The sequence below is a fragment of the Camelus dromedarius genome, chromosome 1 (assembly GCF_036321535.1).
Source record: "Camelus dromedarius isolate mCamDro1 chromosome 1, mCamDro1.pat, whole genome shotgun sequence".
Classification (NCBI taxonomy): Eukaryota; Metazoa; Chordata; class Mammalia; order Artiodactyla; family Camelidae; genus Camelus; species Camelus dromedarius.
This window is the reverse complement of record NC_087436.1, coordinates 118,266,004-118,291,179: the sequence shown is the minus strand read 5'-3', so window position 1 is coordinate 118,291,179 and position 25,176 is coordinate 118,266,004. Positions and strand designations below refer to the sequence as shown.

Below are 25,176 nucleotides of genomic sequence, written 5' to 3'. Positions count from 1 at the left end.
TCCAAACCTCTTGACTTCCTAAAGGCCCCAGCTCCAAGTGCCATCACACTGGGGGCTAAGGCTTCAATATATCAATTTTGGTGGAGACACATTCAGTCCATGGCAACCTGACTGGTCTAGGCTTCTCCCCTGGGCCCCCCACACCCCAATCCCCTTCCACTGTCATTCCCAGCCTTGCATCCATCCACCACGGATTCCAGCACGGGGTCCTTAGGACTTTAAGACATCACACTGTGCGGGATCCTTTCCCTCCCAGCAGCCTTCAGAAAGAACCTCATTACAACCCTCCCAAGGACACCAGAATAGCATTAAACCACATCCCTATCCCTTATCCTTAAGCTCCTGGAATCCCGTCTAGAATAATGACACCTGCTCCCCAGGCTCAGCAGAAACAGCTCTGCCCCCCACGCTTGCCCGGGCGGCCTTCTCCACGTCCTCCTCAGCTGCCCCAGTCCCTGCATCAGAAGCTCTGGAAACAACACATGCCGGACTTGCGCATTTCCCGGAGCCTCTTGCCGGCGTGGTGGAGACGGCACAGACAGTGTTTTGACAAAAGAGAAGGGGGTGTTGCTGCTGCTGGCCTCTGCGATTCTGGGGGGCACTCATCGCATTTATCAACAAATATGTTAGCGACAGATGGAGAGACAATTCTTTGAAATACCTCCAGCTAATAAGGGCTCTGAAATAAAGTCTGTTCATAGAAACTTTGAGGGACAGTAAGACCAACAGATTAGGAGACAATTGCCTTGGAGAAGAGAGTTACTCACAGATCCCAAGAGGAGAGGGCACATCACGCTGTGTGGGGGCCACCAGGGGAGGCACAGGGGTTGGTCATGAGACAGAGGGAGAGGGAGAAAACTGGGGCAAGAACTTTCTGGTGGTTTTTGTGAGAAGGAGCAGGTGGGGTAGGGCAAGCAGGCTTAGGACTGGCTAGTCTGAATAATTTCAGGGGTTCTGGGCACAGGAACTGTCCCTGGGTGTCTGGTGCCTGGGCCTGGCACTGGGGGTGATTAGGGCAGGTGGATAGTGGCCTGAAGTGTGCAGAGATCAAGCATCAGAATATATAAAGTAGAAGACACGGTTAATATAACAAGAAAACAAATTCGTTCTGCTGGCCTGGCTGTGGGTCACCTGATCCACAGGTCAAGTTTACGATCCCCAGGTGTCCATCCCAAGGCCATGAGAAAAGAGTGAGTTCTATACTTCACAGCGAGCTATGAAATAGTCAAAAACGTGTGGGGTCCTCATGGCTTCCTGCCAGAGGAGCATCTCACTTGCCCTCTGGGATGCTCTGCTCCCCAATGCTGCGTTGAGCCCACTCAGGCTGCCGGATCCAGGAAGCCCTCCTGCCCTCCCCCTGCCCTGGCCTTGCTGCCCTTCTGCTATTACACAGCCTCACCCCGGCCCATCCCAGCACTGACCCCACTGGGTTGGAATCACCTGTTTCATTTTCTGACCCTCCCTCAGCCCTGGCTCCACCTTAGAACCACCTGGCTTTTAAAAACTTTAAAAATCTCCCCCACTGAGTACATTCTCCTGCAAGATGAGTCAAACCTCTGCGGATGACCCCCCGGCTTTGGCACTTTTTCCAGTTCCTGGTGATGTGCAGCCGTGGCTGAGAACCGCCACCCTAGACCACGAGGCCCTTGACCACAGGGGTTCTGTGTCCTTCAGTCCCTGGTGCAATGCCTGGCCTGTGGCAGGTCTGCAAAACTGAAGGAATCATTCCTGCACATAGAAGAGGACAGAGCCACAGGTGTCCTGTGGTACCTGCAGGGGATTGGTTCCAGGACCCACGCCAACACCAAAATCTTTGGATGCTCAAGTTCCTTATATAAAACAGCATAGTATTTTCACATAACCCACACACGTCCTGAATACTTGCTTCTAATACCCAACACAATGCAAATGCTACATAATAGTTGCAAATACACATGTACATGCTGTGTAAATAGTTGCGGGCATGCAACAAATTCAAGTTCAGCTGTTTGGAACTTTCTGGAATGTTTTCTCCCTCTAAATGTTTTCGAGCCGAGGTTGGTTGAATCTGAGAACATGGAACCCCCAGATACAGAAAGCTGACAGTACCTGGTCAGTGAACTTTGGGCTAGGGCCCTCAGTGACACACAGGGCAAAACGCAGGCACTGCCCTTCTGTCTCTCTCTCCTGGCTCTCTGCCCATCTTTGGGGAAGTCGATCTCCCCACGTGGAAAAGCCAGGCCCTCCCCCAGGCAGGCCCAGGTGACCCCGGAGGCTCCCCGAGGCGCCCTGCCTCAAGGTGAAGTGGCTGAATTAGTCCTATTCCTGGTGTTCCTGCCTTAATCTTGCTTCCGAAAAGCTGCCTGGGGCCTGAAAGGTCTTTGTCTGAAAGTCTCTCTCAGTCACTAGGCAGGGCGCTGAGGGCTCTGCCCAGAACCCTGCCCACCAGCGCCCTGGATTCGGGGACTGCCCTGCCACGGGTCCTGCAGAGCCCAGCCTGTGCCTTCTCCCCCCTCCATGTCACCTGCTTCTGTGACCTGAGCAGAGAAGGGACAGGAGAAGCTGAGTAACATAAGCCAATATTAGCCCATCCTGAGCACCCTTCATGTCCCGGGGCTGTGACAGCAGAAGACCTTCATCGTCCTGTCTCAGACCTTCGCCACCCTGTGAGGTGGTGATACTTCTGTTCTGCAGCTTGCCTGAAGACTCACACCTCGTTGGGGGGTCAGCTGAGATCCAGGCCTGGGGATCCTGACTTTTAGATACACACTGGGGACCTTGATTGGCATCCTCAGCCCTGCCCAGTTTCCCTGGCGCCCTGAGGCCACCCTTTCAGGAGCAGAGATCCCGACGTCAGGGATTTCAGCTCACTGCTCCAAGCGCTCCGTCTGGCTTCAGCCCCTGGCAGGAGATGGGAGCTCAGATGGTCCCAAGCAGCACTCCGACCCTGCCTCCCAGTACCAAGGGGTTTACACAATGAGTAGGACTCCCTGAGACACACTGGTGACACACGCAAGTCCTAGGAAGGCTAGGCCGTGAGCAGGAGCCACGGCCTCAGCCCGCGGGGCCTAGGGGAGGGAGGTCCAGGGGAACCACACAGAAGAGGCGGCAGACTCACCCCGAACGACTCAGCAGCACTCAGCTTTCAGAGAGATCCCCACCCGCTCACTCCAGCCCCCACTCCCCAAAGCCCTCGGGGCACAAGTCCCTGAAGCAACGCCAGCGACTGTAGTCTTCAAGGCTGCCTGGTGGTTGTCGGCAAAGCTGCCGCTGGCATGGGCGGCAGTGACGGCCAGTCATTGCTGGGCTGCGCTCCTGACTCAGTCCTGACTTGGCTGGGTACCGTGTCCCGGGGACTGACCCAGAGCAGAGGCCCAAGTGTTCTGAACAGGACACGGTCTGGCCTCTGATTCTCACCAAGTGCCCCAGGAGATCCCAGCAAGACCAGAGTCGGGGAGCCCCTGACACGGAGCTTCTCCAGGAACCAGCCGTCTCAGCCTCATCCGGGAGCTGCCAGAAAGGCAGAACCCCAGGCCCACCTCCAATCTGCTGAATCAGGGAAAGAAGCCGCCAGACCCCACCTGCCCCTGGCAGCTTGGCAAGCCTGGCTGAGGGACGGCTCCGCAGATTCCTGACTACTGATGTCTGGTTTGCCAAGCACGCACTATCTCATTTGATCCCCGTGACGATCTGGAAGGTGGGCACCATTTCCCCTGTTTCACAGAAGATGACACTGAGGCTCAGAGAGGTCAGTGCCTTTTCTGAAGCCTTGGGTTCACAGGTCAGGGAGCTGGGGGTGGAGACTCGGAGCTTCCCAGCCCTCCACTCCCGCTTGTGCCCGCCCGTCCCCCCACCAGGACGTGAACAGTGTGACGTCTCCAGATGTGACACCTTCAAATACGTTAGACTCGACTCACGGCAGCAGAACATGGGCCAGAAATTCACACGGGTGTTCATTCACCAGGATCGAAATCCAAAAAGGCTCTCTCATCACCCGACAATCCAGCTCCCCAGGACCCCCGCTAAATTCCCGGAGCCTCAGCCTCCCACTGAAAAGCACTCACAGCAGGCTTACCGTGTTCATCGAGCAGTATGTTGTCTGGCTTGATGTCTCTGAAAGAGAAAACAAAGAAGCTGAAAATGTGAGTCCTGGCGCCCACTGAGGAGAACATGACACGCACGAGCACTGGGGACAGACGCCTGCCGACGCTCGGCGAGCTCGTCTCTTCCCTGGCGTGAGGGCCCAGACAGAGAGCAGGAGAGTAGTTCTTACGCTTGTGGAGCCCGAGTTCTTACTTCCTTTGCCTTTCCTTTTCCTGGAACTGCAAGTGGATTGTGTGAATCTTTTTTTTTTTTTTTCTGGAATGTTCTTTTTTTTTAAATCAAAGTATAGTTGATTTACAATATTGTGTTAATTTCAGCTGTAGCGCACAGTGATTCCGTATTTTTGCAGATTATACTCCTTCCAAGACGATTATAAGATAACAGGCGCACTGCCCTGTGCTGTGTAGTCCGTTTTTGTTGCTTATCTGTCTCATGTATAGTAGTTTGCACCTGTGAATCCCGCACCTCTAACTTGTCCCCTCCCCCTTTTCCCCCTTCTTCGGTAACCACAAGTTTGTTTTCTACATTGCTGAGTCATTCATTTGTAAAATATTTATTATCCGGTCCTTTAGAAGTTTGCTGATCCCTTCTTAGGGTAACACAGTGAGCCACAGGCAGCAAAATGTGAGCTGGGGAGTGTCTCGAAAGTTCTACTGTATGTCACCACTATAGCAAAAGGCTCCCAACTCCAAGCTGTAATGTTTAAAGGCAGGGGCTTTCCTTTCCTCACCTCTGCATCCCCAGCACGGTGCCCATCATAGCAAACACCATCAAAGAAAAACCAGAGCTGGACAGTACTTAAAGCGGTAAAAAACAGATTTTATTCAACTGCAATCACCAAAGGCAAAGAGACCTCAGTACAGAACCAGGCTCAATTCTGAACACAATGTGGGCAAGTGGGGTTTTATAGCCAAAGAGCAGGTAGGGATCAGTGGATGGAAAGTTACTAAGAGGAGACGTCAGAGGCGAGGGGGGTTCTAGCTGAACCAGCCTAGCAGGATTCTTGCTGGAGGCTGTCCAGGGTGATCAAACCATCCAGGGATGAACAACCTGATCAAAGGGTGATCGGGTCTGGAGGATGGGGGGCTCTGGCTAAACCGACTTCGCAGGTGCTTGCTAAGATCAGACAACGCAGAGACTGATACTTTTGAAAGTCCAAAAGATGAGGTCCAGTTTCAAAAGAACTCAGAAGAAGCTGAGTAGAGTTTGGTGGAGAGGAGAGTCTTTGTCCACACACAGGAAACACGGGAGAGAGAGGGACAGAAGAATGACCGTGAAAGAGGCACAGCGGTGAAGAAACTCAATTCACATCTTCAGCCCTGATTTGCGCCTCATTAACATGCACACACTTCCCAAAGCTTCATATTAAGATCACGGATTTTACTTATGTATTTACATACATTTTCAATGATGTTTGTATTTATTTATTTTTAATTGAAGTGTAGTCGATTTACAATGTTGTGTTAGTTTCTGGTGTACAGCATAGTGATTCAGCTATATATATATATGTGTGTGTGTGTATATATATATTCATTTTCCTATTCTTTTTCATTATAGGCCTTTACAAGGTATTGATTGTAGTTCCCTCTGCTGTATGGTAGGACCTTGTGGTTGGTCTATTTTGTATATAGTAGTTAGTACCTGCAAACCCGAACTCCCAATTTATCCCTCCCCACACTCTTCCCTCCCCTGCCCCGTACCATAAGTTTGCTCGTAAGTTTGTGGATTTGTTTCTAAAACCATGGATTTTAAAACTGCAAGCCCCTCACTCATTTGCAGTAAATGCCAAATCGTTTGAGACTGATGACAGCTTTCTTGGACATAAAAAGCGCTTGCTCCTGAGCTTATCACATAGCAATTCTACCTGAACACATTACGGTTCTTTGTAGCAACATGAGGCAATGTCTCTGGCTTTGAGGATGAAAACAACACTCAAGTCATATATTTAAATGTTCATTTTCACTGTGACTTTTCGAGCCCATGAATATTGACAAGCATTAAGCAAATAGACCCCCGCTGCCAAGTTCACAAACATCCACGGTGAACAGAGATTGACTGTTGGCGAGCCCCCTGGGGAGGATGAACTTGAGAGCTGACACAATCAAAACAAGAGGAAGAAGTCCCAGAGTCGAGTGTTTGTGGGTCAGATCAGCAGACACTTGGCCCCCATCCAGGGCCTCTCCCAGGAGGGTTTCTCCAGAAAAGGTGAAAAAAGGGAAATGAAAACTTGTCAAGGATGAAAACACAGCAGCCAGTGCTAAAGCACACCCTTTCTTCCGGGTGTCACCAGGACTGGGATGACCTTGTCTGGGGCATAGGGATCCTGAAGGAGGTGGCCGTGGACCAGGAGCAGGAGCCCAAAATGACTGCAAGGGCCTTGGCCTGAGCTGCCACTTCCCCTGATGCTGAAAGTGCCCTGCCTCGGGTTTTCTCTGTCCCCTGCCTTTTCCCTCTGGGATGTTACTCAAATGCTTCCTCCTGGCAGGTCTGGGCAGAGAGCTGGAGTTGCAGATGCCCGGGACATAGTCCCTCCCCTCCTGAAGCTCAGAATCAGTGGAAGACAGAGACACAGGTGGGGTGGCACAGGTGCCACAGGGCAGGGGACAGTTGGCTGTGGCATCTGGGAGTGGACGGCCAGCCGGAGACTGCAGGGACCAGAGGGGAGCAAGCTGTCGGAGCCAATAAAAGGTGGGGTGGTGGTGGCAGACCTAAGGAGAGGTGGCCTTGTGTAGTGGAGTGAAGAGTGTCGTCTCCCCCCTCCCCCAAATTCATGTCTACTCAGGACTTCAGAATGTGACTTATTCGGAAACAGGGTCTTTCCAGATGGAATTAGTTAAGGATCTCAAGAGGAAGGCATCCTGGGTTTGGGAGGGTCCTAAATCCAATACCTGCTGTCTTTGTGAGAGAAGGGAGATGGAGGTTTGGACACAGACACGAAGGAGAGAAGAGGCCACGTCATGACAGAGGCAGAAACTGCAGGGATGCGGCCACAAGCCACAGAGAGCCAGGAGCCACCAGAAGCTGGAAGAGGAAGGAAAGGGCTCTCCCCCCAGAGCCTCCGGAGAATCCTCGCCTTGCTGGCATCTTAACTTCAGTCCTCCGGCCAGAACTGTGACGTAATAAATTTGTGTTGTCTGAAGCCACCAATTTTGTGATAATTTGCTACAACAGCCCCAGGAAGCTCACGCACCTGGCGGAGCAGGAGGGCTAGTGGAGGAGGGGGTAAGGGTCAAGGGGCAGCCAAGGTCCCCACTGACCACGGTGTGATCTCGAACGGTCCTGTGGTCCATCCGAGCTTGTGTCCCCATCCGAAAGGTCCCCCCCAAACCCGTTCATGGTCTCTCATGTCATGAGGACCAAACAGGGCATGGATAAGAGTGGCTTGGTAAACCAGATCCCCGGCTCCAAGGAAAGAGGCTGTCTTGCCCTGGCAAGTCCACTCAAACAGACTGTCTGAGTTCCCACCCCGGCCCCTCCCCTGCCGCCAGGGCTCCCCTCCCTGTGCCCTGGCTTCCTTTGTGGTGCGGACTAAACATCTGACCCACGCCTCTGGGTCAGCTCTGAGCACGGAGGGGAGTCAACGATCCTTAGGCATTTGGGGGGTGACCCCTCCACAGTCACCAGGGCCACGCAGTGAACAAGGCAGACCCCGCCAGGTGGAGCTTGTTTCTAGGAGGGGACACAGGCCAGAAAGCACACGAATTCATGACCCGATCTCAAGCAGCGACAAGAGCTCTGAAGAGTACGAATCAAGGTCTGAAAGAGACCTGTTTTTGGTAGGTGGCCATGGAAGGACTTTCGGAAGACATGACATTAGGCTGGCATCAGAATGACAAGAAAGAATCTGTCCTAAAAATCCCGGGAGCAGGCTCTCATTTTGTAGAAGAGGCCACAGAAGGCTGGAGGGTGAATGGTTTGACCTGCGATACGCTTCTAGCCAAGGGAACACGACAAAGGTGGCTGGAGTCATTCCCGTGATCACAGCCTATCAGATGCTGTCCCAGGGGGCTGGAGTGAGGGAGCCTCCCTTGCTGGCTGTCCCATAGGAATGGGCCATGGAGCAGGGACGGGCAGGCACCTCCAGGAGCTGAGCTCCAGCAAGGAAACAGTGACTTCATCCCTGAAGCCACAAAGGGCTGAATTCTGCCAACAGCCAGGACAGCACTGATCCAACCAGATCCAGATAGGTCCATAAAGGAATGCAGCCCAGCGAGCACCTGGGCCACAGCTTTGTGACACCCTGAGCAGAGGAGCCAGCTAAGCTGTGCCCAGACTTCTGACCCACGGAAACTGTGAGGAAGTAAATATGACTTGTCTTAAGGTGCTAAGTTAGTGGGAATTCATCATGCAGTGGTAGAAAACAGCTATGATAGCTACATGATCTTGGGCAACTTACTCTGAGTCTCATTCTCATCTGGAAAATGGGAATGATGGTCCCTATCCAGCTGTGACTGGGAGGATACAAGGAGGTGTTACCATGCAAGGCTCAGCAGGGCTCCCGGTGCATAAGAAGCACTGAAATAAATGATGATGAGGGTTCTATCACTGCTCTCAAAAGAAGCAGCACTATTTACAACAGCCAAGACATGGAAGCAACCTAAATGTTCATCAGCAGATGACCAGATAAAGAAGATGTAGTGTATACATATAATGGAATACTATTCAGCCATAAAAAAGGATGAAATAATGCCATTTGCAGCAACATGGATGGACCTAGAGATGATCATACCAAATAAGTCAGACATAGAAAGACAAATACCATGTGATATTACTTATATATGGAATCTAAAAAAAGGAGACAAATGAACATATTTACAAAACAGACAGACTCACAGACATAGAAACCAAAATTATGGTTACCAAAGGGGAAAGAGGTGGAAGAGGGATAAATTGGGAGTTCAGGATTTGCAGATACAAACTACTGTACAGCACAGGGAACCGTAGTCAATATCTTGTAATGACCTATAATGGAAAAGAACCTGAAAAAGAATAGTTATATATATAACTGAATCACTTTGCTGTACACCTGAAACTAACACAACATTGTAAATCAACTAAACTTTAATTTAAAAAAAAAGAGCTAAGGAGGACTCGGGGCTTCTTGAGCTTTTAGCAAAGTGAATTAGATCTCTTTCATAGGAGACTCACCAGGCAGACTCCTGCGAAGCCGTACAGAGGAGATGGGGAGCCTGAGTCATCGGGATTTAATAAGAATGGCATTTTATGGGCAAGCATCCCGTCGGCGCCTCTGGGTTCATGGGCCCACGACCACTCTCTCCGGTTCTACTCTTTGCATTGGTCGTATCTCCGCTCAAGCACATCATTTTGCCGAAAATGGGTCCATGTGTTCAGAAATGGCATTAGGAGCTTTGTGAGGATGGGCAAGTCTGTGATGATGTTTTCTGAGGACAGGCCCATAATTTTGGAGCCAGGCAAAATGACACTTTGATGGGAAATGTGCCTGCAAGGCTATAAAATCTGGTTCTGCTTTTGAATTATTCTTTAGCCCCCAAATAAAACAAAGCATAAAATGTCAGCTGGGGTATTTTAAAAAAACAGCCCAGATATGGCTGTGGTCCAGACTGAAAAGCAGGGCCGTGGGGACATTTCTGCCTGAGTCTCTTTGCAGGGGTTTCTGAGTGTTATACGTCTACAATCTTACGCAGCAATAAAGACAAATAAAAACCTTGTGGGAAAAGTGCCACATCTGTGAAATGAAAATCTGTGGATATTTTACCCCGACAGAGAGACACGCTGCTGGCATCACAGAGGTGTCAGGAGAAGGTGGACAAAGACAGACACACCGAGGCTGCACTCCAGTCCTGAGTCTGCTGCCCTGCGGGCACGGCACACCGCCTGGTGTGAACGCCGCTTCCTCAGCTGTGAAGTGGGCAATAGCACGTGCTCTGCGTCACTGCGGTGAGGGTATGTTTCAGTCATCTTTCCTGCTCGTTGCTAAAGCACCTGCACCTACATCATAACTATTACAGGGAATTATCTTTATCACGTCCTGAAGCACAAATTCGATGGTGTCAGTTGTCTGATCCAGAGACATCTACAGCTCCCCACCCCTCATCTGGTAATTGCATGTATGGCTTTACAGGCACGACTGGGGAGAGGATTAAGAACGGCCAGCTCGGAGAGGGTGTGGAGAAAAGGCAACCCTCCTGCACTGCTGGTGGGAATGTAAATTGGTGCAGCCACTAAAGAAAACAATATAAAGAGCCCTTAAAAAACCAAAAATAGACCCACCATATGATCCAGCAATCCTACTCTTGGGCATATATCCAGGGAAAAGTTTAATTTGAAAAGATACATGCACCCCAGTGCTCACAGCAGCACTATTTACAATAGCCAAGACATGAAAGCAACCTAAGTGTCCAACGACAGATGACTGGATAAAGAAGATGTGATACATACACACACACACAATGGAATACTACTCAGCCATAAAAAAGAATGAAATCATGCCATTTGCATGGATAGACTTAGAGATTATCATACTAAGTGAAGTAAGTCAGAGAAAGACAAATATCACATGCTATCACTTACATATGGAATCTTAAAAAATGGCAAAAATGAACTAATTTAGAAAGCAGAAACAGACTCACAGACCTAGAAAACAAACTTAGGTTACCAAAGTGGGAAGGGGTTGGGGAGGGATAAATTAGGAGTTTGGAATTAGCAGATAAAAACTACTATATATAAATTATAACAGATAAACAGCAAGGTCCTACTGTACTGCACAGGGAACTACATTCAATATCTTGTAGTGGCCTCTAATGAAAAAGAATATGAAAAATAATATACATATGTGTGCGGAATCACTTTGCTGTACACCAGAAACTAACACAACATTGTAAATCAACTACACTTCAATTAGAAAAAAAAAAATAAAAAAGAACGACCAGCTCCAAGGCTGGAGAAGGCGGGTAGTGGCTTCTGGAGGAAGGGAGACGGGTTTGGCCAGGTGGGATGAGACCCCTTGCGAGGGGCTGTATTTGATCACGGAGCCCACTTCAGGTGGTTAGACTTAGGAAGCAACCCTTGGGATTTTCTTCCAGGCTGGCTGAACAGTAGACAGTGCTGTCTAATTTCGGTGAGGATTTATGAGAGCAGCCAGCACAGCGCCAGGCCCGCAGGACGCTCCTTGTTATGAATAACAGAAACAAAGGTGGTTCGGTACTGAGGCCGAGCTCACAGAACGGGCCCTGGAAGGGAAGGCTGGAGACAGTGACTGAGCTCAGGGCTGGACTGGTGGGATTCAGCTTGGCCACGGAGCGCGTGGCCAGCCCGCACCCACCCAGCAGCAAGCCGATGTGGGACTGGAGGCTGCTGAACTCAGGGCTCATGTTTTGGAATCTCTCACCTTGTTGGCATGGACTCTTCTTCCAGGAACTGGGTAACGATTCTGAAACCACACATCATTACTACGGGTTAGACATCACTTCCTTCTCCTGTCTCTTTCCTGCTTCTGATGGAGGATGGGGACCACGGACTAACTCCAGCCCCCAACGCGATGCCCCAGAGGCAACAGAAGCAGTGGAACTATTAGCAGCTGCCCTTCCCTGGGTTCCGGCTGGAGCCAGGCACCAAGCAGGCAGGTCGCGCGGGCTTCACGAGAAGGGTGGCCACTCTGGGTCAGGGGTTACTGAACTAGATATGTCACCTCCCTTCATTTATGTGTCACCTCTCTCAGTTCTGACACAACTCTTAGAGCTTGCTACTCCCATTTTATTGATGAAGAAAGAACTCTTTATAGAAAGTAGATTAACAAGTTTATTCTGTATCGCACAGGGAGCTATATTCAGAATCTTGTAGCAACCGCTAATGAAAAAGAATACACGTATGTGTATGTACGACTGAAACATTGTGCTGTACACCAGAAATCGACATATTATAACTGACTATACATTTAAAAAAGCTATTTTCAGAAGGTCAAAGGTCACATGTTAGCAAATGAGACCTGCTCTTGCCTCTAGATCAACGAACATTCCTTGCCTGGGGGAAAAACTCAAGAAGAAAATGAATTAGAAAAAAAGATTCACCACTTTGAAAAAAAAAAAAAAAAGAAAATGAATTAGAGTTCCTGGAATCTAAATCAGGCAGTTAATAATTCGAGGAGCACGCTTACAATAAATATCTGATTTGATAAACAAAATTATGCTACTTGTATTTCAGGGTGTGTTTCTTTATTACAACACCCACATACAAGGTTTCATTTCTTTTAAAATATGATCCGAATGCCTTTCCGAAGCATGAATCTGTTCCTTCTTACGTAAATCCCCTTAACGGCCCTCTGGTGCCTACAGCGCTGGTGGCCAGAACTCTGGGATTCCGTGTTCTAACATAATCTCAGAAACTGCAAGTGAACACCGAAATGCGGTTGTCAACTTTTAAATCCATCAGCTGAGGGCATCGAAGAGAACTACCAAGTCCTACCACTGGACTTGAGCAAAAGGATTGGGAAAGAGGCATTTTAGCCCAGAAGCAGCATGAGGACACAGTTTCAGAAGAAGGCACAGTGGTCACTGGCCCCAGGCACGTTCCCAGACGAATGTTCAGAAGCACTAATCAAAGGCCAGAGGCCTTAGGGCCCTTCCTGCTCCCGCCGGCCAGCCTGGCCCCTACACGCTCTGTGCTCCGGGCACCCCAGCCGTCCCCGGCCCCCGGCTTGCCAGCAGCACGTCCGCCTCCCTCTGCTAAATCTTCTGATGCAGGTTTTGGGACACAGCTCAGTTACAGTCTCCTCCTGAAATACTGTAGTGGGTCGAGCAGCATCTCCCCAGATTCATCCTACGCAGTACCTGTGAATGTGACGTCCTCTGGAACCAGCATCTTTGCGGGGGTAATTAAGAGGAGGTCGTACTCAGGAGCGTGAGCCCTGAATCCAATGACTGGTGTCCTTACAAGAAGAGGGGGAGAGACACAGATCCCCGCAGGGAAGAAGGAGGTGAAGACAAAGCAGAGATCTGAGTGATGTATTTGTAAGAAAAAGAAAGACTGCCCGGAGCCACCAGCATCCTGCAGAGGGCTCTAGGATGGATTCTCTGTGAGAGCCCCCAGAAGGAACCACACATGCCAACACCTTGATTTTGGACTTCTGAACTGGGACAGAACGCCCAAATGTGGTTTTAGGCCCCCAGTTTGTGGTGTAAGTGCCTCCTCTGGCCCCACGGCCTGTCTGCTTCCTTGTGACCTGGCGGAGGTCACAACTTGGCAGTATTCATTTATCTCCCCGAGGGCTCCAGGCCCTTTGCAGGAGCTCCTTCACTGATGCTCCTGGGACCTGAATCAGGTTCCCAGGGCTGCGCTAACAAGTGACTACAAACTTAGTGACTGACAACAGCTTTTTTGCTTACAGTTCAAAATGAGTCTTGAGGGGGGGAAATCAAATGTCAACAGGACTGAGTTCCTTCTGGAGGCTCTCAGGGAGAATCTGCTTCCCTGCCTTCTCTGCTTCCAGAGGTGCCTGTACTTCCTGACTGAGCATCCCTCCAGCCTCCTGCTTCTGTGGTCCCATCTACCGCCGACTCTGACCCTCCTGCCTCTGTCATATAAGGACACTTGCAGTGACACTGGACCCACCTAGATCGTCTGGGATAATTTTCCTGTCTCATAATCCTTAACTTAATTACATCTGCAAAGTCCCTTGGGCTTTGTGAGGTATCGTGCGCACAGGTTTGGAGGGGTTTGGACTTGGCATCATGGGGGGGCCATTATTCAGTTTACGTTGTGTCTCCCGTAATTACATATGCCGAAGTTCTAAGCCCCAGTACCTCAGAATGTGACTGTATCTGGAAAGATGATTTTTAAAGAGATAATTAAGCTCAAAAGAGGTCACGAGTTTGGGCCCTGATCCAGTCTGACTGGTGTCCTTACAAGAAGAGGAGATCAGGACAGAGACACACACACAGAGACACGTGAGGACACAGGGAGAAGGCGGCCATGCGCGAGGGGAGAGGCCTCAGAAGAAAGCAACCTTGCTGACACTCTGACCTTGAACTTCCAGCTTCTAGAATCATGAGAAAATAATTTCCGTTGTTTAAGCTACCCACTCTGCGGTACTTTGTATGCAGTCTGAGCAAACTCATACAGGTAGGCAATATTATTAGCCCTATTTTACTGGACAATAAAACTGAGGCTGCGAGCAGTTAAGCATCTCCCCGAGGTCATAGAATCCATAATATCCCAGTTAGAGGCCCATGGCTTGATTTAAAGACATGGAAGCAATTTTTCAAATGTACACACAGCCTCGTAAGTTAGTTCTTTCTTACATCTGGCCTCCAACCCCATGCTGCCACCCAGATCATTTTCCTCTCGCTTTAACTTTGGGGGAGAGAGTGCATCTGGTCAAGCCATGCTCCAGGCTTGTTGGTTTTTCTTTAATCCTACAGAGAACAAACATCAGCACGGTTGACACTGATTAATTCAGTTCAAACGCCATGTTTCTCCATGGGGGCTGGATGTCAACTTGGTTACTAAGGAAATTGCATTCAGCTAATTATTCCCAAGTACATCTCGTGGAGATTTTGAAGCTTTCAGGATTCACAAACATGTTCAGGGATGCACAGGGTTCAGTGAATTCCTTCAAGGATGGGTTAGCCCAACAACACAGAACAAGGTGGGTCACCTTCCCAGGCAGGTCGGATAGGGTCTGTGAAGGCCTTGCAGACTCCCCCAGCCCAGGTTTTTTTTTTTTCCAGTTGCTCTAAGAACACTGAATCTCAAAGATCTGTCCATGGGTCAGTCTGTGAACTCCCCAAGGCAGGAGCCACTGCCCAGTGCATGGAAAACAATAAAAGTGTTGTTTTTATCCTTGGGACAGGATGGGAATGATGGGATGCTTGCCCACACCCCGAAGTGACTGCAGCACAGCCTGTGATGATGGATAAAGCTTTGAAGCCATTCACACCTGAACTCAGTTACTGCCTGGGGCTCACTTTTCCTCATCTGTAAAATGGGGATGAAATGAAATAATACATGTAAAGGACCTAGCTCGGTTCCTAGCATACAGTAGGTGCTCAATAAATGGTGACTATTTCCCCCACCTTGACCGGCCCCCACTTCCCAGAGAATTTAGAGGAAACAGGAGGTAGAAGAAAGGAAGATGGAAGAGCTGGTCCAAACGGTGATTATGACCATCCTTCACACGTGTGCGATCTGACAGTTCACGAGCCCCCTTCCAGTACTGCAACTTGTTGAATTCACCTGACAGCCCAAGAGAACCAGCGTTGTCTTCTTTTTATGGACAAGGAAAGTGAAGCCTAGGGAGGTGAAGGGACTTCACATGGTCTGAGTTAAAAGAGGCAGCCATGGGATTTGAACTCAGCTCCCCTGATGCCCCGTGTGCTTTCCTTTCCATCCTGGGTGGGGCAGAGACGTTGGGGGCAGAGCCACTCGACCAACTGGCCCTACCTCAACTGCCCCCAGTCCCCGTGTCTGTGTGCACACTGTGCCCCGTGCCTGGGGCGCTCCCCCTCCGCCTGCTCAGCCCCCTGCATCTGGTAGCTCTTGCTTGGCCGTCCCTCCCTCTGAGAAGCCCTCCTTGACGTCCTGGATGGCCCAGGCTGCGGCCCTGCATTTCCCCGTTCCTGGAACTTCACTGTCACAGCAGTGACCTCAGGCTGGGTGTGGGTTTGTGTGACCATCTGAGCAAGGCTCTTCTTTCCTAACAGGCTCTGAGTTCCATCGAAGGGGTGCTCCTGCCTAGACGCACAGCCCAGCATGGTGCTGAGCACACGTTACATTTCAACAGCTGATTCAGCTCCTAAATCTGTAAACTCATTGTGAGGCACCGGGTAAACGCGGGCCAGACCCCTAACATTGGAGCCCAAAGGTCCTGAGAGGACCAGGTGCACACAGCCACTTAGTGTCAGGTCCCCTTTGGGGTTCAGGCAGGGCCCCCCATGCCTCTGGCTTCCTCAGAGACTGTGGCTGAGCTCTTGTTTAATTTCACTCAGTTTCGGCAGCTTGCAGATTGCCACAGTGATATGGTCTTGCATTTTCCTCCTGGATTCTGTAATCGTGGTGGGCTCTGCATGGCTGCGCCGAAGACGCAGTCGCTCTTCACGAGCCCCGTGTCCCCTCCCCCAGCTCCCAACTCTTTGCATTTCCCTTAAGATGCTCAGACAATGGACCTACTTTCTGGGGAAAATGCTGGAAAGAGTAAGTCCATCTCAAGGTCTAATCTTATTCTATCCATGTAATCCTACTGGAATCTGAGAGCACGGGGCGGGGGGAGGCCTGACGCACCTCAGGAATAATTCTGTCATTTTCTAACATTCAGAAGAGGTGAGTGACTTCCTTGGGTCACCTGGTAAGTTAGCCTCAGAGCTGGGACCTGAATTTTGCTTTCTTAACACCGTGGGTTTTACTGAGTCAGCGAGAAAGGTACCGCACAGCTGAAAGGGAGCCGGGAAGTAACCGCGTAGCTCCCTCTCTTTAGCTGGCTGCAGGTCCGGTACGATCTTTCTCCGTGGCCGGTGCTCTTCCTGCCACCGAGAATGCGTCTTCCTGCCTCTGCTGTTTTCCTCTCACCGCCTCCCTCTGGACCACAGTTTACCTTCGCGCATCACGCAGGGGCTCTGGGCTCACATGGGACGAAAGTTTTTTCAGGCATTCACTGCACGTTTACCATCACCTCCCCTCTGCTAGCAGTGGTCTAGGTGCTGAGTCAGGAGAGGGGACAAATAGGCAAAGATAAGAACGGATGAGCCTATGGGAGGGAGAAATACAGGGGAGTGATGGAGGGTGCTATTTGAGAGAGAGGATTGGGAGGGGGCCCCCGGAGGACACCAAGGTCCTTGAGGTCAAGAAGCCCAGGGGGACAGGGAGGGGAGTGCACGGAAGAGGGGAGAGTGAACGGAACCTTGTGCATTTACTCTAAGTGGGATGAAATGTCCTGGGGATCCTGGAGGAGAAGCTGCGATCTGATTACACGTCACAGCTTGTCTCCACCATAGCCCTGGGTGAGTGCAGTTACTTCCACTTTCTAGGTAAAGAACCCAGAACCTAATAATGTTCAGTAACTGGCCCAGAACAAGGTCGGTCTCTGGAAAAATCCCCCTTCCCTGACATACTCACCCCCATTTGCAGGAGTGAAGAGGGGGCCTCAGAACTCCTGGAAAAATGCCGCTCCCCACCCCTTCCAAGACTCCCAGCTCATCGTCATGGTTACCTGCCTTGGGACCACTGCCCTTTATCCCTTTTCCGTTGGGTGGGCCCAGGATGCTAGCCATCTCTCATCCCCTGGAATCTAGTCCCCTACTCTGATCTCCTCCTCAGCCCCCAGTCCTTCCCACTGTCCCTTCTGGAATTCACGGCCAGGATCAGCTCCCCCTCTTTGAACATTCCCTCACCTCTCGCTCTAACCCACACTTAGTTGTGCTCTGAGGACACCATGGTACCCCCATCCCAGCCCTCTCTAGCGGAGACTTTCCCATCACTCCTGGGAGCTCCAGGCAGAAGGAGGGCAGATATCTCCTTGCTCCCCACTGCCCTGCCCCACCTTCTGCCTAAACTCCACCACCTTTGATGATGGGCAACACTGTCTCCTCCCTGCCTGGCTGCAGTCCCCTGTGGATGCCCAGGACAGAGCCCCCACGCCTGGAGGACCTCGGCTCTCCCTGCAACCTACTGCAGGCTTCGTGTCAGTGAAGCAACAGCACATGCCTCGGCACCCGGCCTCTGTGGTACTTGACCTCGCTTCCTGCAAAGGTCTCCAACCTCACTCTGCCTCACCTGTTCACTCCCATGGTCACACTTACACCTTGTCCCTTCCAGGGACCGCCCCCTCCCAACGTCTCAGGCACCCCACTCCCAAAACGCCCACAGCCACTGTCCAGCTCACTCCTCCTCCCACCCCGCCTCCGCCCCCACTTCTTCAGCGCTGGTACTCAGATCCAGTGACAACACCCCCTCTTCGCTGCCATCAGTCCCGCACCCCCTCTTCCCCAGCCAGCATCCTGTGGTCCCTCATCCACGTCGCTTTCCCACGCCCTCAGCGCCTTTGTGCATCTTGCCAGGCAAACCCAAGCGCGGGTGAAATCCTGCTTTCTGAGGACCCCAGTCCTTCCCCGACGCAGCTGAAGAGAAATGCAGCGCCAGGAGTTCCGCTTGGTCCCCGATCCTGACCACTAACAGCGTTCCAGCCCCGAGGGCCCCGCGGTGTGCCCCGCCCACGGCCTCCTCCTGGCCCTTCACTCTCGCTGTGTGTCTTCTCTCTTCAGACTCCCTACACCCTCTGCCCGAGACTCCTGTCCTTTTCACACTCCACATCCAACTACTTCTTCTCCCTTCAGACTGTTTCCACCCCTGGGTCCTCCCTTCCCTCCGGGTCCTGCTCATCACAGCAGCCAGCGGGGTGGCGCTCCCTGCTCACAGCTCTCTCGTGACTTCTGCGGCATGAGAGCCACCCACTTACAGAGACCTCCTTGCCCGAGATGGGGGGGCGGGGGCTGCCACCTCCCACCCTCCCTGCACTCACTCCGCGTGGCCACGCTGGTCCCTGTGCCCAGCAAGGTCCCCTCCACAGCCTTGGCCTGCTGCCTGGGAGCCCACTCCCCACATCCACGTGACTCCCTCCCTCGTTCTGACCCTCACCCTCCTCACCACCTGGCGGCTTACTTGGTGATGCGGTCTCCCTCCCCAGGTGAGGCTGCAGACCCCACGACAGCAGGGATGTTCCCCGCCACATGCAGTATTACCAGGACCCGGAAGAGTGTCTGCCACCAGATATTCAGTAAGACTGGCTAGTTGGATGGATGAAGGCCAAGCATCCATACTGCCTGCCTCTGTGATTCCCCTTCATCTATTTCTCAGGGTCGGTCCACAGCCTACCTCTGAGCCATGCAGCTTCTCAGGCCCCTCCCCGCCCCAGTGTCTGTGAGCAAGGCCTGGGAACCTGCATTCTGACACGCCCCAGTGGGATTCAGATGCTGCCTGGGGTTTGAAAGCCCTGCTCTGTTTTAAGTGGCAAGAAGGATATCGGAGTTGGCTCACCCTGGGAGGCTGAAGTCAGGAGAGGAATTTTCCAGAATTCTTCGCCTCCATCCCCTGGCACGTAGGTGTCGCTTCATTAAAACACAGGGTTCTGGGCATGGGCTCTGATTCCTCTGGGAATCAGTTAGGATGATTGTGTTATCGCGGCTGAGTCCCGTGGCCCCCCTCAGGGGCAGGTCCCCTCAGTTTGATTGGCATGATGGTGCGAGGAGAGAATCACCTCAAGTGTCGCAGCCTGGACGTGTGTGCAGGAGAGAGATAAGCAGGCTCCATTTAGAGGCGTTCTGAAGCAACCAGACATGGCAGGTGCTGACCGGCTGGCACAGGAAAGCAGCAGTCACCTCCTGACACCCACCCACCCTCGGCTGGTGGCAGGGCCCAGAGTGGAACCACAGAAGGAGGGACTTCACTAGGAATGCGGGAGGCCTGGTTAGAAAGCAGAGTCTATGTGGAGCAGTATTACAATGAATTAATATTTTAAGAGTTGCTATTTTTAAGACCTGATCTCCCTGGGAGTATTTTATCCGAGGGAGCAAGCTGCCAAAACGTGTCAGAGTCACAGAGTCTCAGCCTGTCAACTCCAGAAGGGATCTAAGTCTGTCTGAAACAAACTAGCCTGGGTCTTGTAGCCTCTCTGAGGCTCAGTTTTCTCATCTTCAAAGTGGGATAATCATCACATCCACCTCCAAGCGTTGTTGTGAAGATTCAAGGCAATGATGCATACAAAAAAAATTAGCCCACGGCTGGCATATGGTGAAGTCTTAGTTAATACATCAAAGAATTTAAATCGCTTAATTTAGAAATAAGACGACCTTGGTTGGGAGAAGGGAAATGCCATAGAAGGCAGCAGAATGGGGACCAGGATGAAAAGCTGGGGCCTTTTGCCTCCAGGTTGTTAAGAATGACACTGTTAGGGCAGCCTTAGGAAGAGAGCATGGTGAGGGACTGAGGGGTCCTCTGTCATGACTCCTTCTGTTCCTTCCACTCAAGGGAAAGGAAGACAAAGTGAGAGGGAAGCTTAATAAGATTTGAATAGAAGGCCTGCATGTTCATTTTGCGCTGGACCCCTCTAATTATGTAGCTAGTCCTGCTTTTAACTCCTATCATGTAATTCCTACAATATTCTGCAAGGTAGCTTAGTATCTTCATGATGTGGTAAAGAACTTGAGACTCACAGAAGTCAAGAAGTCTGCTCATAGTCCAATAGGTCATTGGTGTCATCACCACCACAACCAACATCATCACCACCACCATCATCGTCATTCTCACCATCATCACCACCATCAACACCATTACCATCACCACCATCACCATCGTTGTCATCATCACAATCATCACCACCATCAACGTTATCACCACCATCAACATCATCATCCTCACCACCATCAGCATCACCATCACCATCATTGTCATCATCACCATGTCCACTAGCCTTCCCCACCCCCAACTCTCTGTCCTGTCACCCAGGACACATCTTGCACAGCAACACAATATGAATGACTATATTTATCATCTGTTTTCTTTTCACTCTTTGTCTCTCCCTATTGGGATGTAATCTCCATGAGAGTAAGCACTTGCCTGCATTTGGTCCACTCTATTCCAAGTAGGGAGCAGTGCCTAGCACACAGTCAACTCTGAATACGCTGTGGAAGGAACTGGTGATGATTTCCCAAGATTCTGTTGCCTGCCAGAAACTGTGCTGTTACTTTACGTCATTTATCTTAATTAATCTTTCCAGCTACCCCTAAGGAAGGACAACTGTTCCCATTTGATGGGTAAGGAAGCTAAGACAGAGCATTTAAGTCCTCGGGTCACACTGCTCATTAGTGGCAGAGCCAGACTTTGAATCTGAGTCTCGCTGGGGCCATTGGAGGGAGCAGTTGCCCATGGTGTCCTTGGCCAACTGGGGACCACAGACAGCAGCAGCCTCTCATCTGCAGTATGAGCACAAACCCCATACCTCTGTGGGGTTTCACATTAAATGAGGTGATGTGTGTGTGGCATTGGTGCCAGGCGGCATGTTAAGAGGTGGTCAACACACGCTAAGTGTGGACCACCTCTGCCCCCACACCCGCCCACCATCCTATACGGGGCTCTATTACCTCTTGCCTGCTCTGCCCAGTGGTGGAGATTTCAGGAAATAGCACATGGAGTATTTATAATAAAATTCTTTTTCTGGAAGATGCTCTGACCCGCCGGCCTGTGCCTTATTCCTCCCTCATGTCCTCTAGGCATGGTGATGGGCACGGGTTCGGGCAGCAGGTTCTGGGTGTGAATCCTGCTTTGTCACTCATGAGCTGGTGCGGGGGCGAGAATGACACTCCCACCACCGACACCCCCTGCACCCATATGGCCCCGCACCGTCCACGGCCCTTTCCACCTGTGATCTCATTGGATTCTCACGGTGGTCCTGCGTGGCAGAGGTCTTATGTCATCTCATTTTATAGATGGTAAAACTTCACAGAGACTTTGAGTGACTAGCCCAGGATTACCCCGTGTGATGATTAATTTTATGGATCAACTTGGTTGGGCCATGGTATCCAGACAGTCAGTCAAACATTATTCTGGATGTTTCTGCGAGGGTGCTTTTGGATGAGATTAACATTTAAATTAGTGGAACTTGAGCAATCAAGCAGATGACCCTCCAAGATGTGGGTGGGCCTCCTCTAATCAGTTGAAGGCCTGGTTTGAACGAAGACTGTCCCCTTCAGAAAAAAGAAACTGCTTCAGATGGCCCTCAGACCTGAACTACAACTCTTCCTGGGTCTCCAGGCTGCTGGCGCACCCTGGAGATTTTGGACTTGCACCTCCACAGTCATGCAAGTCAGTTCTGTAAAATAACTCTGTTGTCCTCATCTTAAACATGAGGCTTTTCTTTTGATAACATCTATTCACAAAATTAGACAGAGCATCAGTACAAGCCCTGTATATTTCCCAAGCCACACCCTTCTACTTTCTAGCATGATTTCAATACAGAAGTTTAGCCTTTTGAGTTTCCTTGGGTAGCATCGAAGAGGTTTGGGAGGGGAGCCGGGAGGGAAGTGAGGACCCTGGATTAGACCTAGGGAGGAGGAGGGGTGTACACGGCCACAGGACCAGGGTTACTATGATACAACCCACTCCATTCCATTTTCTTTTTTATCTGTTGAGTGAAGAGATAATGAAATAGCTCGCAGCCAGCTGCAGGATAGGTCTTGGGGCAGCATCAACAGAATAATAAACATATTCAGATTGTCCCCGGGAAAGAAGCAGTAGGCTGAGCAGATGCCCTGTGCACGGGATGTGGCCCTGTGATTCTGGCAGCCTCACGTGTGTGTGGTTTCATCACGTCCTGTCTTGGACGCTGGTGGCTCCAGCTGCAATCCCGGCTGCACTGACGCAGCAGCCCCGGGGCATGCTCTGCACTGTTCTCAGCATCAGTCACCTCCGGGATGACCCAAAAGTTTCCTCTTGTGCACAAGGAGGAGAGTACGTGTTCCCTGCCTCCTTGGAGGAAATGACCTCAGGCACCTGGCTTTAGGTGGGGCTGGGATCCAGGGGTTGCTGGGGGCCCCAAGGATGCACCGGAAGGACCATCAGCCCTTTGTATAGTCTGCTTGGGCTGCTGTGACAACACACCGCAGAGAGGGCAAGGAGGGGGTGCTTAAAAACCAGGAATTTACTTCCTCATAGTCCTGGAGGCCACAAGCCCAAGACGAAGGTGTGGGCACAGCTGCTTTCCTCTGAGGCCCCTCTCCTGGGCTTACAGACAGGCGTCTTCTTGCTGCGTCCTCGGATGGTTGTCCCTCTGTTCACGTCTGTGTCCCAAGCCTCCTCTTCTTGTAAGAACACCAGCCATACTGGGTTAGGACCCACCCATACGACCAGTCCGTCTCCTCTATAAAGGCCCCATCTTCAAATGCAGTCACATTCTGAGGTACTGGGAGTCAGGATTTCAACATATGAATTTTGAGGGACACAATTCAGCTCACAACTCCTCTCATGGAGTTACGTGAAGAGAAGAGAAGCGTCTTGAGCTCTGAGTGGAACAAAAGATGATCTGCCTCCTCTGGGAACTGTTACAAGGCAACAGAGGTCCAGGAAGAGCCAGGTTCCCTGAAGTCAGAAACGATGTATGTGGTCAGCACAAGGATGAGATGTCAGAGAGGGAGGACCCAGTGATGGAGTTCAAGGATGTTGGAGAGAGGGAGGACCAACTGATGAGTTAAGAGATGTTGGAGAGAGTGAGGACTGAGTGATGGAGTCACGGGGGCCCTAGAAAAAGGTCTGGGAAGAAAGGGAATGGGGTTGGGGCACCCAGGGGCAGCATAGAAGCTACTGGTGCAGGTCTTGGGGACCTGGGTTTGAATCCTGCTCTGCCAACTACCTCATAAGAAGTACAGGAATATCCATTTACAGAATCTCAATAACTGGTTACTCTCAATCTCGCCATTATCACTTACCAGAAAATGTGGGGAGGAGGGAGCTCAGTTCAGGGCTAAATCCTGAGGTTTCTTCCCCCTGATGCTCCCTTCTCCCTACGCTCTGTATCGACCCCTGAGATCTCTCCAAGCACTCACTATCAGCATGGCCCCGAGCTGCTCAGGGGCTTTACCTCTCTCTACAGAGCCGTCATCAGCCATCAGCCACAAAGGCCGGGCAGAGCTGTCGCTGCTTTTGCAGAGTAAGTGTCTTCTGCACAAGGAAAGGGAGTAACGTGCCAAGGTCATGCCAAGATCAACAAGCTAGGGAGGGTCAGAAGCACGAATGAAGCCTGGAGCTTCGGGATGGGCTCCATGAACACTTGCAGTCCCAACCCCACGTGCTAAGCCAGCATTTCTCAAAGAAGTCTCCACCAACTCCATCATCAGCACCACCAGCAGCGTGCTTGACTAAGTAAAAATGCAGACACCAGGGACCCAACCCAGGCAGGAAATCAGACTTTCAGGGCACCTGGCTGGTGGTCTGTTCTGTTGGTGTTGACTTGAACCCTCAAATTTGAGGACCATTATGGTGACCATTTGTTTCATGCCCCATCCACCAGTTCCTTCCACGCCCATGTTCCTTTCTGCTCAGCCAGGGCTTCACAGAGCATGTGCCATCACCCATGGGGTGCTCCCTGGACAAGAGGACACTAGTGGACATTTCACTTCCGTTTTAATTATCCAAAGTCAACCTGATACGTCTTGCATCTCTCTGACACTTGCTCATCTTTTAATACAAACAGAGGAGGGCCCAGTTCAGACCTTTGGTAGGGCTCTATAATATAATTTTGTTTTCATTTCTTTTTCTTTACAGTTACCCTCTATTTAAAGCAAGTGATATTAGTTTCCCACTTAAAGGAGGACTGCTGTAAAGTTCTCCTTGAAAATAAACACATTAAATGAAAGAAAAATAAATTGACAAATAAAAATAATAAGGAGGCATTTGGTTGGTGGGGTGATAAGGCAAATATTCTGAGGGCTCTTCGTGGATCTGAAGTTGGGGCCCATTCCCCTGTTGACTGGGCTGTCTGTCTGTTTGGAAAGCAAGCTGAGAAGCTGAAGTTTATGAAGATAAGTTCTTCATGTTTTACCCCTTGGGTTGCTGTTTTAGATTTGAGCTCTTTGCTATGCCTAAATGAAAAAATATGAATTTCCACGGTGAAACATCAGGCATCAGGGTCAGGGACTTTTCAGTCTGAGGGAGTCTGGAGATACAGCACATCATATGGACACCCAGTGACCCCCTCAGATCAAGACTGATCTGGTAGACGGAGCGGTCCTGTCCTCTCAGTCAGCATAAAGATGCCGAGAGCCGGCGGGAGGCAGAAGGGCCAGGGGTGCAGGGGGCAGGAGCCCCTTCTTCAGGTGGGAGGACTCAGAGCAGACCTCCCGGAGCTGAGAACCCACTAGGAGCAGGGGGGTCAAGGGGCTCTGGGCAGGCGGGACACACCAGGGAGCCCAGTGCGGGGGGGGGGGGGCATGGTGGAGGGGGAGGAGGGTGCAGAGGGCGGGATGGGCGGGGTACACGAGCTAAGTTGCGGGCCAGCAGCAGCTGGTTATGAGGAACGAGGCCCCTGAGCCTGAGTCTGGGCTTTCTGACGAGACTGGAGGAGAAGACACTGGAGAA

General features: G+C 51.1%; 1 protein-coding gene across 3 annotated transcripts in view; it reads right to left on the bottom strand.

Annotated features, from left to right (window-relative positions):
- The window catches only part of STK32B (serine/threonine kinase 32B), a 307,925-nt gene that overhangs the window by 63,179 nt on the left and 219,570 nt on the right, over window positions 1-25,176 (bottom strand). For all 3 annotated transcript variants that reach the window (XM_010975336.3, XM_031437500.2, XM_031437504.2), the window contains one exon: window positions 4,055-4,092. In XM_010975336.3, the coding sequence (XP_010973638.2) occupies window positions 4,055-4,092 (38 nt within the window). The remainder of the gene's footprint in view (window positions 1-4,054; window positions 4,093-25,176) is intronic.